Raw genomic sequence first — 13,184 nt, 5'->3', positions numbered from 1 at the left:
TCAACACAGAATGATTGGTGTCGCCATGAAGCAGTGCTGGACTTTCAACAATCATTTAAGTACACCTTCCCCCTGCTTGTTCCCCTGTACCTCCGCCCTTCACTGTGTCTATGAAGCCAGAGCTGTCAATCAAATAAAAGGGAAGGGTGGAGATGGAGCGAAAACAAGCAGGTGGGAAGGTGCATATAAATGGTTGGCCCCGCCATGATGCACCGAGCGTCTGGTCTTGGTTTGAACAGTTAGGCTAAGTTCACACAGGGCGTTTTGCTGCATTATTTTTTAATGTTGGTTTTTATGCAAATTTTCAGCTGTTTTATAGTACCAGCCAGCAAAGCCTATGAGATCTCAGAAATCTCATGCATACACTGCTTTGTTTGTCATCTGTATTTTGTGCTTTGCATGGTTTTTGGGACATAGAGCATATCACTTCTTTCAGCTTTTTTTCAGCAGTTTTCACGCATTGACTTGAATAGGTGGTGAAAAAGCGCAAGTATCGGGTTTTGCTGCGTTTTATGTCAAAACCTGATTCGATGGAATAGGACTTTTTTTTTTTTTACACTAAACTTTATCAGCATGCACAAGCGACAAATTCAGCATGCCAAAACACCACCAAAACACAAACACCAAGGAAATCATGTTTTTTTTTTTTCTGCAGTTTTTTTCCTGCCAAGAGATCAGGTTTTGATGCAGAAGAAAAGCGCCTAGTGTGAACTTACCTTTATTCTGTGCAGTCCCTTTAATAAATCTGAGTAAAATCTGTATAACTGGGTTGCAGTTACTTTGTTTTCGAACTATGAGTATAGTTATGTTATCTGTTAATGTATTGAGTCACAGATGGCCTCTCCCCTCCCTCTGGGGCACCTGGACCCCCAGGTATGACCTAGTGTTGCTGCTTTGTACACTGATGGTGTGCTGTCCAGGGGGGGACTAACATTGCCATATGTAGCTGGTAGTAATAATGCTGAACCGTGTCTAATATGTAACTTGTAAATACCACCTCCGTGTAACCTTAACGTGATTTCAGGCTTTACCTGTTCTCCAAGAAGCATAACATCATCTATGTGATGTCGTGGCTTGATGTATCTTGAACACTCATTTTCTGAATTTGGCAGGGTAGTAATTAGAAATGGACGAACCCGGATGGAACTGTCCGGCGTTCGTACCGGATAGTCACTGTTTGGACTTGAACGCTGAATACGGACTTTTTACTGAAGTCCGGTGCAGTGTTTGGGGTAAGTCCATGGTGAGCGGGGGAAAGAGAATTTTTTTTCTTAGCAGTTCGGGAATCCATTATTTTCAATGGGGTTGGGCTCAGGTACGAGTAGTAATGAATATAGCATTAAGGTACCGTCACACTAGACGATATCGCTAGCGATCCGTGACGTTGCAGCGTCCTCGCTAGCGATATCGTCCAGTGTGACAGGCAGCAGCGATCAGGCCCCTGCTGTGCTGTCGCTGGTCGGGGAAGAAAGTCCAGAACTTTATTTCGTCGCTGGACTCCCCGCAGACATCGCTGAATCGGTGTGTGTGACACCGATTCAGCGATGTCTTCACTGGTAACCAGGGTAAACATCGGGTAACTAAGCGCAGGGCCGCGCTTAGTAACCCGATGTTTACCCTGGTTACCATCGTAAAAAAACAAACAGTACATACTTACATTCAGCTGTCTGTCCCTTGCCGTCTATTTCCTGCACTGACTGCTGGCCGCAAAGTGAAAGTGAAAGCACAGCACAGCGGTGAGTCACACAGCGGTAACTCACCGCTGTGGCTGTGCTCTGCTTTCACTTTGCGGCCAGCAGTCAGTGCAGCAAACAGACGGCAAGGGACAGACAGCTGAATGTAAGTATGTACTGTTTGTTTTGTTACGATGGTAACCAGGGTAAACATCGGGTTACTAAGCGCGGCCCTGCGCTTAGTTACCCGATGTTTACCCTGGTTACCGGGGACCTCGGGATCGTTGGTCGCTGGAGAGCTGTCTGTGTGACAGCTCTCCAGCGACCAAACAGCGACGCTGCAGCGATCCGGATCGTTGTCGGTATCGCTGCAGCGTCGCTAAGTGTGACGGTACCTTTAGTTGTCCTGTCTCTCCCACTATCGACCCCATGCTGTGTGCTATTGTGGAGTAGTGTTTTAGTAGGAGAGTTGTTAAAGGGCTGTTCACAGTACATGTGATAACTTGCTGATCGGTGGTCTGACCACTTGCCTATTTCTCATGTGCAGCTTTTTATACTTTACCTGTTCATACTCAAGAATCTCTCTTGTTTAGTTCCAAAAACAGAGCTGTCGGCCCCTGCTGCTCCCGTAGAGCCTGCTGCTAATACTAAGGCTCCAGGTATTATTGCTTGTGAAACTCGAGTTTATTTTTAATAGTTTGCAGTGTTGACTAACATTCACCCATAGATGTAAGAAACTAGCATGTAAATTGCCATAAATCTGTCATGGCAAATACAGATGGGGGCCTGATTTTTGTGCCTCATCTTTACTTGTTGCAAAAACCGCAGTAAATGGAGTATGGTTTGCACATGTGATCTGCCATTGCCACGACTGTATGTCCCTTAAGTGTCACTTTTCATGACTGTTGTGGGCACTTTCCCCCAGTTATGGCTCAGGCCTGTTTAGTGCATGCTGGTTACACTGCTACTGCTATTAGTAGCTTATCTGTTGGCTTCCCTTGCAATTTAGTTATTATTGTAGTGCATGGTGCTAAGGTTATTGCCGTGTGTAAATGAATAAACTCTGCCTTCAGAGACCCAGCCTCCACCAGCTGAAATTCCCGCACTGCCAACCTCCGATGCCAAAGCACCAGGTATCACGTGCTTTCATTTTTCTACAGAAGTAAAATGTCAGATGCATTTAATTGCTTTCAATGTGTGGTGTTTATTTTCTCAGTTTCTTTCTAACATATACAAGTGTCCTTTGGTCATTCACCCATTTTACTTTTTGCATACTAGTAAAACTAAAAAAAAACAATGTAAACTCAATTTGGAATTGCCATGCTTTCTTAGAATTAAAATAGGATGTCCATTCTACAAAATGATGAGCAGTACTTAAAGGGGTTGTGCCACCATAAAGAATACATTTAACTAAATGGAAAACGTGGAAATAAATTAAATTAATTTACAGTTATTAAAAATTACACTGAGTTAAAAAATAACCTTTCACCATCTGAAGTATGCCCCCTGGCGTTATTCCGTCTGCAAGCTTTATTCGTCCTCCCAGTGACCGATCAGCTGGCCGATCATGTGCAATTCCTGTCCTCATAAAAAGTTCCCCTGCACTCACACAGGTCTGACAGCGTGCGCAGGATGCAGATTGCTGAGCAGCACGGAGGCGTGCGCAGTGATTTTCATAAATTTGGTATCGCCATAATCGTATTGACTTGCAGGAAAAAAAACCTGTTGGATGACTCTTTCAATGTTCGGCATAGTGAGTAGCGTATACTATAAACCATGTTAAAAAAGAGAAAAGGCAGCATTCTGTTTGTCTATATTCCACATAAAGAGTTAGTACATTAGTTAACCCCTTTCTGACCTCGGACGGGATAGTACGTCCGAGGTCAGATCCCCTGCTTTGATGCAGGGCTCCGCGGTGAGCCCGCATCAAAGCCGGGACATGTCAGCTGTTTTGAACAGCTGACATGTGCCCGTAATAGGCGCGGGCAGAATCGCGATCTGCCCGCACCCATTAACTAGTTAAATGCCGCTGTCAAACGCAGACAGCGGCATTTAACTACCGCTTCCGGCCGGGCGGCCGGAAATGACGTCATCGCCGACCCCGTCACATGATCGGGGGTCGGCGATGGGTCGGCGATGCGTCAGGATGGTAACCATAGAGGTCCTAGAGACCTCTATGGTTACTGATCACCGGTGGCTGTGAGCGCCACCCTGTGGTCGGCGCTCACAGCACACCTCCATTTCTGCTACATAGCAGCGATCAACAGATCGCTGCTATGTAGCAGAGCCGATCGTGCTATGCCTGCTTCTAGCCTCCCATAGAGGCTATTGAAGCATGGCAAAAGTAAAAAAAAAAAAATGTGAAAAAATATAAAAGTTTAAATCACCCCCCTTTCGCCCCAATCAAAATAAATCAATAAAAAAAAATCAAATCTACACATATTTGGTATCGCCGCGCTCAGAATCGCCCGATCTATCAATTAAAAAAAGCATTAACCTGATCGCTAAACGGCGTAGCGAGAAAAAAATTTGAACCGCCGGAATTACGTTTTTTAGGTCGCCGCGACATTGCATTAAAATGCAATAACGGGCGATCAAAAGAACGTATCTGCACCAAAATGCTATCATTAAAAACGTCATCTCGGCACGCAAAAAATAAGCCCTCAACCGACCCCAGATCACGAAAAATGGAGACGCTACGAGTATCGGAAAATGGCGCAATTTTAAAAAAAAAATTTTAGCAAAGTTTGGAATTTTTTTTCACCACTTAGATAAAAAATAACCTAGTCATGTTTGGTGTCTACGAACTCGTACTGACCTGGAGAATCATAATGTCAAGTCGGTTTTAGCATTTAGTGAACCTAGCAAAAAAGCCAAACAAAAAACAAGTGTGGGATTGCACTTTTTTTGCAATTTCACCGCACTTGGAATTTTTTTACCGTTTTCTAGTACACGACGTGCTAAAACCAATGATGTCGTTCAAAAGTACAACTCGTCCCGCAAAAAATAAGCCCTCACATGGCCAAATTGACGGAAAAATAAAAAAGTTATGTCTCTGGGAAGGAGGGGAGTGAAAAACGAACACGGAAAAACGAAAAATCCCAAGGTCATGAAGGGGTTAATGACCCATATATTCCAAAATGGTGCAGTTGACAAATGCAGCTCATCCTGGGTGGGGGGAAGGGGGATCTCATGCAGCTCCAATAGCAAAATGCGTTAAGGCTCTTGCAACAATACAGAAACCACCAAAAAGTCTGATCATAAAGTACCATAGTCCCCTCACTATAATCACAGGAAGGACTAATGCTGGTTCATAGATAGCACAGCGTCACAATAGATGTCACCGGTCAGCCCATGCCTAGAATGATATTCCATAAAAGTCAGGAGAAGTCTCTTGATTATTGCGGTCTCGGGTGTATGTAGCTGTTGTGAAGCCTTTGTCTAAATGCAGAAAATTGCATAAAGAAAGACTTAAACTGAGATGTTTCATGATCCGGATTCCATATTGGAGATTCAGTCCCTTCAAAGAGCCTTACATACAGTCTACATAATGTTTATCTCTTGTCTGAGGTTATCTCTGCCGATCCTGAAGCTCCAGGTAATTTTTTCTGGGACATGGATATATAACTTTACCTGTCACGACACAAGTCTCCTTTTACTCCAAGTTCCAGCTTTCCAGTCTACAATGTTCTCATTTGGGTTTTTGAAGCCCTGGGTTATGATTCCATAGTATTTGGAGTTGTAGCTGTTCTTGGACAGAGGAGGCGTGCACTGAAGTTGTTAGTAATCTGTCTGTATATGTATATTTGGTTTAGCCTCAAAAGACAAGCTTCCATCACCCAAGGTCCCAAAAGTGCCTGCTGCTGACTCCTCCAAAGCTCAAGGTACTGACATGTCTGGCTCTGGGGCAAGGCTGTTAATGGACAATGAAGTGGACACGTAAATAAGCGGATTTATTTGTTTTAGCGCGAAAGAAAAAATCTAAATCTGGTGTCCCTAAAGTTTCTGTTGCTGAATCTAAAGCATCAGGTATCATGGCTGCACGACTCTGCATGTCGTCTCTATTGTAGGGTGTTAAATAAGTAATGACTCTCTTCTTTCTGAACATACATGAAGATATAGAAAATCTAAACAATATATGTATTAATTTCAGTAAAGCATGTCGTGCTGACTTGTTGCCTGTAGAATGAATGTATTGTTGCTGTTCCTTTTGTGATATATGCGTTTGTCTTAGTGCGATGTAACTACAGGCTGGGGTATATTTTTCCCTTGTGGTTGAACGACTTCAGTAGCATGTGACTGATTAGGGTTGTCCAGATGTCCTCTACTGCCTGTTTTGATATCCAGCAACCATGGTGGACAGAGTGCCAGTCTGAGTGTTCCGACTACTGTCTACTAGTAATCCCTGAACACCTATTTGTCGTATTCCATGTAATCTAATTACGCTTATGTTTTAGCTCCTAAATTAGAGACCCCTCCTACTGTGATCCCTGCAGAGTCCACTGGACACAAAGCACCAGGTATTTCATAACTTCAATGATTTCTCTGATGGCGCTCTTATTAATTTGTGGAGTTGCTCTTCAGTACTTTGGTTAAGCCATGTGTATCAGGCCCAGCCATTGTAACCGCACAACCTGAGAGTGGATCGTCCTTTTGTCTCACTGAGTGAGGATATGTATTTTTGCCTTAGCTCCAGAAAACAAAGCTGCTCCTGAGACTCCTGCAGTGCGTGCTGTGGAGGCCAAGGCGCCAGGTACTCTGTGTAGTGTGAACAATGGAATCAATAGCATGTAAAGGCCCCGTCACACATAGCGAGATCGCTGCTGAGTCACAAGTTTTGTGACGCAACAGCGATCTCAGTAGCGATCTCGCTATGTGTGACACGTACCAGCGATCAGGCCCCTGCTGTGAGATCGCTGGTCGTGTCGGAATGGCCTGGGCCATTTTTTGATCGTTGAGGTCCCGCTGACATCGCTGAATCGGCGTGTGTGACGCCGATTCAGCGATGTCTTCGCTGGTAACCAGGGTAAACATCGGGTAACTAAGCGCAGGGCCGCGCTTAGTAACCTGATGTTTACCCTGGTTACCATCCTAAAAGTAAAAAAACAAACGCTACATACTTGCCTATCGCTGTCTGTCCTCGGCGCTCTGCTTCTCTGGTCTGGCTGTGAGCGCCGGTCAGCCGGAAAGCAGAGCGGTGACGTCACCGCTCTGCTTTCCGGCCGCTGTGCTCACAGCCAGACCAGAGAAGCAGAGCACCGAGGACAGACAGCGGTAGGTAAGTATGTAGCGTTTGGTTTTTTTTTACTTTAACAATGGTAACCAGAGTAAACATCGGGTTACTAAGCGCGGCCCTGCGCTTAGTTACCCGATGTTTACCCTGGTTACCGGGGACCTCGGGATCGTTGGTCGCTGGAGAGCTGTCTGTGTGACAGCTCTCCAGCGACGCTGCAGCGATCCGGATCGTTGTCGGTATCGCTGCAGCGTCGCTATGTGTGACGGGGCCTTAAGGCTATATTCACACTTAGCGGTTTTTACCGCGGAACCGCCGCGATTTTGATGCTGCGGGTCCGCAGCAGTTTCCATAGCGTTTACAGTAACATGTAAACCCTATGGAAACCGCAAACCGCTGTGCACATGCTGCGGGAAAAACCGCGCGGGAACGCAGCGGTTTACAACCCGCAGCATGTCACTTCTTTGTGCAGAATCGCTGCGATTCTGCACCCATAGGAATACATTGAACCGCTTACTTCCCGCATGGGGCTGTGCCCACGTTGCGGGAAGTAAGTGGATAATGTGCGGGTGGTACCCGGGGTGGAGGAGAGGAGACTCTCCTCCAGGCCCTGGGAACCATATTTGGGGTTAAAAAATCTGGTTATACTCACCCTCTGATGTCCGGAGCTCCTGGGCGCTGCACGCGGCTGTCCGGTCAGAGTTGCTGTGCGACCAGGACCTGCGGTGACGTCGCGGTCACATGACCGTGACGTCACGAAGGGTCCTTCTCCCACAGCATCTTAGGAACCGGACCGCCGGGTGCAGCGCCCAGGAGATCCGGACATCAGATGGTGAGTATAACCAATTTTTATTATTTTTAACATTACTATTGATGCTGCATATTGCTGCATATGCAGCATCAATAGTATAGGCGGAAACCCGCAGCGGAAAACGCGGAACAAACCGCGATAAATCTGCAGGGAGAACCGCAGTTGTTTTGCCCTGCAGATTTATCAAATCCGCTGCGGGAGAACCCGCAGGGACCCGACGCAAGGTGTGAACATAGCCTTACTGTTTAAAGGGTTTGTAAAGGCATACTTTCCTGCTTGCTCCATGATCTGGTAGCTCCTGAGCCAACCATCCAACAGCATGCCAGTCTGAGTCTTCCAACTACTGTCCATTGATGATCGCTGAGCGCCTATTTGTCGTATTAATAGATCATGCATGGGTGCTAGTGTAATAATGGGACTTGTGCAGGATACTCGCAGAACGTCATACAGTTACCTTATCTACCGTCTTGTCGTAGCATCTCTAGGCTGTTCCTGACATTGCTTTAAAGGTACTGTCACACTAGACGATATCGCTAGCGATCCGTGACGTTGCAGCGTCCTCGCTAGCGATATCGTCCAGTGTGACAGGCAGCAGCGATCAGGCCCCTGCTGGGAGATCGCTGGTCGGGGAAGAAAGTCCAGAACTTTATTTCGTCGCTGGACTCCCCGCAGACATCGCTGAATCGGCGTGTGTGACACCGATTCAGCGATGTCTTCACTGGTAACCAGGGTAAACATCGGGTAACTAAGCGCAGGGCCGCGCTTAGTAACCCGATGTTTACCCTGGTTACCAGCGTAAAAAAACAAACAGTACATACTTACATTCAGCTGTCTGTCCCTTGCCGTCTGTTTGCTGCACTGACTGCTGGCCGTAAAGTGAAAGCAGAGCACAGCCACAGCGGTGAGTCACCGCTGTGTGACTCACCGCTGTGCTGTGCTTTCACTTTCACTTTGCGGCCAGCAGTCAGTGCAGCAAACAGACGGCAAGGGACAGACAGCTGAATGTAAGTATGTACTGTTTGTTTTTTTACGCTGGTAACCAGGGTAAACATCGGGTTACTAAGCGCGGCCCTGCGCTTAGTTACCCGATGTTTACCCTGGTTACCCGGGGACCTCGGGATCGTTGGTCGCTGGAGAGCGGTCTGTGTGACAGCTCTCCAGCGACCAAACAGCGACGCTGCAGCGATCCGGATCGTTGTCGGTATCGCTGCAGCGTCGCTTAGTGTGACGGTACCTTAAGAGTAATGGTCGTTTTTATTTCATGCATCAAGATTAATTAAAGTAAGCAGCTTTGTAATATATCTTCATAGTTGTTTCTTTCTCTGACAGAATTGATCAGTCATTATCAAAATTTTCAATTCTGATGTAAAATCTGTATTTGGTGAAGACGAACTTACCATTACTTAGGAGTTGGCACCTGCTGCTGATAAATCCTATGTAGCTAGAAGGGAGCGGAGCTGGAGGCAGAGCTCCTACCTAGATAGGAAATGCAGCTGCTACTGATAAGACTAAGTAATGGCAAAGTGTGTCAGATACCGTATATTACAAAGTTGCATATTTTCATGTGCACTACTGATTTATAAAATTAAAACGACAATTACTCTCTAACCCCTTCATGACCACAGCTTTTTTCGTTTTTTGCTCCCCTCCTTCCAAGAGACATGACTTTAATTTTCCGTCAATATGGCCATGCGAGGGCTTATTTTTTGCAGGATGAGTTGTACTTTTGTACGACACCATTGATTTTACAATGTCGTGTGCTAGAAAATGGGGGGGGGAAAAATCCAAGTGCGGTGAAATTGCAAAAAAAAAGTGCTATTCCACACTTGTTTTTTGTTTGGCTTTTTTTGCTAGGTTCACTAAATGCTAAAACTGACCGGCCAGTATGATTCTCCAAGTCATTACGAGTTCATAGACACCAAACATGTCTAGGTTCTTTTTTATCGAAGTGGTCCAAACTTTGCTAAAAAAAAAAAAAAAAAATTGTGCCATTTTCCGATATCCATAGCGTCTCCATTTTTCGTGATTTGGGGTCGGGTGAGGGCTTATTTTTTGCGTATTTAGCTGACATTTTTAATTATACCATTTTGGTGCAGATACAGTACAGACCAAAAGTTTGGATATGCCTTCTCATTTAAAGATTTTTCTGTATTTTCATGACTATGAAAATTGTACATTCACACTGAAGGCAAAACATGTGGAATTATATACTTAACAAAAAAGTGTGAAACAACTGAAATTATGTCTTATATTCTAGGTTCTTCAAAGTAGCCACCTTTTGCTTTGATGACTGCTTTGCACACTCTTGGCATTCTCTTGATGAGCTTCAAGAGGTACTCACTGGAAATGGTCTTCCAACAATCTTTTGCCTTCACTCTGCGGTCCAGCTCACCCCAAACCATCTCGATTGGGTTCAGGTCTGGTGACTGTGGAGGCCAGGTCATCTGGCGTAGCACCCTATCACTCTCCTTCTTGATCAAATAGCCCTTACACAGCCTGGAGGTGTGTTTGGGGTCATTGTCCTGTTGAAAAATAAATGATGGCCCAACTAAACGCAAACCGGATGGAATAGCATGCTGCTGCAAGATGCTGTGGTAGCCATGCTGGTTCAGTATGCCTTCAATTTTGAATAAATCCCCAACAGTGTCACCAGCAAAGCACCATCACACCTCCTCCTCCATGCTTCACTGTGGGAACCAGGCATGTAGAGTCCATTTGTTCACCTTTTCTGCGTCGCACAGACACGGTGGTTGGAACCAAAGATCTCAAATTTGGACTCAACAGACCAAAGCACAGATTTCCACTGGTCTAATGTCCATTCCTTTTGTTTTTTAGCCCAAACAAGTCTCTTCTGCTTGTTGCCTGTCCTTAGCAGTGGTTTCCTAGCAGCTATTTTACCATGAAGGCCTGCTGCACAAAGTCTCCTCTTAACAGTTGTTGTAGAGATGTGTCTGCTGCTAGAACTCTGTGTGGCATTGACCTGGTCTCTAATCTGAGCTGCTGTTAATCTGTTATTTCTGAGGCTGGTGACTCGGATAAACTTATCCTCAGAAGCAGAGGTGACTCTTGGTCTTCCTTTCCTGGGGAGGTCCTCATGTGTGCCAGTTTCTTTGTAGCGCTTGATGGTTTTTGCCACTGTACTTGGGGACACTTTCAAAGTTTTCCCAATTTTTTTGGACTGACTGACCTTCATTTCTTAAAATAATGATGGCCACTCGTTTTTCTTTACTTAGCTGCTTTTTTCTTGCCATAATACAAATTCTAACAGTCTATTCAGTAGGACTATCAGCTGTGTATCCACCAGACTTCTGTGCAACACAACTGATGGTCCCAACCCCATTTATAAGGCAAGAAATCCCACTTATTAAACCTGACAGGGCACACCTGTGAAGTGAAAACCATTCCCGGTGACTACCTCTTAAAGCTCATCAAGAAAATGCCAAGAGTGTGCAAAGCAGTCATCAAAGCAAAAGGTGGCTACTTTGAAGAACCTAGAATATCTAATATATAATTGCCTAGAATACTACTTCCTGCAATTTGTGCCAACTTCCGTGGCTTTGTCCGGAGCTAATGTCCGGAGCTAATGTCCGGAGATAAGTGACGTCAACAGTGTCCAGTGTCTGATTGGTTGCCGCCTGCTGCGAGCGACCAATCAGAAACGTGCCGTACTGTGACACACTCCGCCCGCCATTTTGGTGTGATTTTTGAATTTTTACCTCACAGCAAGTTTCTACTGCGTGGAGGCGGGCCCAGTGACGTTGCTCTTCAAGCTCCTGCCGAATTTCGTCAAAAAAATGATAATACCATTTACCAAAACTATATATATTTAGTTGTGAAGTGGTTCAGTGACATTTTCACACCAATTTTGAACTTTTGTTTGGTGTTTTCTCCATATACTGCCTATTATTTTTCTTTCTTACTATTATTTATTAATTGTATTATTCTTACATTTGAATAAATAAAGTATATATGGATTCTAGACTCCCGATTCTTTAGAATCGGGCTGCCATCTAGTAAGACATAATTTCAGTTGTTTCACACTTTTTTGTTAAGTATATAATTCCACATGTGTTAATTCATAGTTTTGATGGCTTCAGTGTGAATGTACAATTTTCAGTCATTAAAATACAGAAAAATCTTTATATGAGCTTTCATTTGAGAGTATCCATATTAAAATTGGATGAAGGGTTTAGGAGTTTCAGCTCCTTAACTTGTGCCACAATGTTTTTAAAGGGACCAAAAGTAATTGGACAATTGACTCCAAGGCTATTTCATGGACAGGTGTGGGCAATCCCTTCGTTATGTCATTCTCAATTAAGCAGATAAAAGGCCTGGAGTTGATTTGAGGTGTAGTGCTTGCATTTGGAAGGTTTTGCTGTGAAGTAAACATGCGGTCAAAGGAGCTCTCTATCCAGGTGAAACAAGCCACCCTTAAGCTGCAAAAACAGAAAAAACAACATCCGAGAAATTGCTACAATATTAGGAGTGGCAAAATCTACAGTTTGGTACATCCTGAGAAAGAAAGAAAGCACTGGTGAACTCATCAATGCAAAAAGACCTGGGCACCCACAGAAGACAACAGTGGTGGATGATCGCAGAATAATCTCCATGGTGAAGAGAAACCCCTTCACAACAGCCAACCAAGTGAACAACACTCTCCAGGAGGTCGGCGTATCAATATCCAAATCTACCATAAAGAGAAGACTGCATGAAAGTAAATACAGAGGGTTCACTGCACGGTGCAAGCCACTCATAAGCATCAAGAAAAAAAAGGCTAGACTGGACTTTGCTAAAAAACATCTAAAAAAGCCAGCACAGTTCTGGAAGAACATTCTTTGGACAAATGAAACCAAGATCAACCTCTGCCGGAATGATGGAAAGAGAAAAGTATGGTGAAGGCGTGGTACAGCTCATGATCCAAAGCATACCACATCATCTGTAAAACACGGCGGAGGCAGTGTGATGGCTTGGGCATGCATGGCCACCAGTGGCACTGGGTCACTAGTATTTATTAATGATGTGACATAGGACAGAAACAGCCGAATTAATTCTGAGGTATTCAGAGCCATACTGTGTGCTCAGATCCAGCAAAATGCAGCCAAACTGATTGGTTGTCATTTCATACTACAGATGGACAATGACCCAAAACATAAAGCCAAAGCAACCCAGGAGTTTATTAAAGCAAACAAGTGGAATATTCTTGAATGGCCAAGTCAGTCACCTGATCTCAACCCAATTGAGCATGCATTTCACTTGTTAAAGACTAAACTTCAGACAGAAAGGCCCACAAACAAACAGCAACTGAAAACCACTGCAATGAAGGCCTGGCAGAGCATCAAAAAGGAAGAATCACAGCGTCTGGTGATGTACATGAGTTCAAGACTTCAGGCAGTCATTGCCAACAAAGGGTTTTCAACCAACTACTAAAAATGAACATTTTATTTAAAATTATTGAATCTGTCCAATT

The 13,184-nt window shown here is 44.6% G+C and overlaps 1 protein-coding gene across 31 annotated transcripts in view; it reads left to right on the top strand.

Moving 5' to 3' along the window:
* The window catches only part of NACA (nascent polypeptide associated complex subunit alpha), a 46,467-nt gene that overhangs the window by 5,356 nt on the left and 27,927 nt on the right, over positions 1-13,184 (top strand). For 18 of the 31 annotated variants that reach the window (XM_069758491.1, XM_069758490.1, XM_069758488.1 and 15 more), the window contains exons 3-8: positions 2,267-2,332; positions 2,747-2,806; positions 5,489-5,557; positions 5,640-5,702; positions 6,131-6,193; positions 6,364-6,426. The exons of 1 other annotated variant lie outside the window; for it this stretch is intronic. In XM_069758491.1, coding sequence (XP_069614592.1) covers positions 2,267-2,332; positions 2,747-2,806; positions 5,489-5,557; positions 5,640-5,702; positions 6,131-6,193; positions 6,364-6,426 — 384 coding nt within the window. The remainder of the gene's footprint in view (positions 1-2,266; positions 2,333-2,746; positions 2,807-5,488; positions 5,558-5,639; positions 5,703-6,130; positions 6,194-6,363; positions 6,427-13,184) is intronic. 12 more of the 31 variants (XM_069758492.1, XM_069758487.1, XM_069758474.1 and 9 more) reach the window with 4 other exon arrangements.

Source organism: Ranitomeya imitator, chromosome 3 (genome assembly GCF_032444005.1).
Source record: "Ranitomeya imitator isolate aRanImi1 chromosome 3, aRanImi1.pri, whole genome shotgun sequence".
Lineage (NCBI taxonomy): Eukaryota > Metazoa > Chordata > Amphibia > Anura > Dendrobatidae > Ranitomeya > Ranitomeya imitator.
Note: the sequence above shows the minus strand (reverse complement) of the source record. Positions and strands in the feature narration are given on the sequence as shown.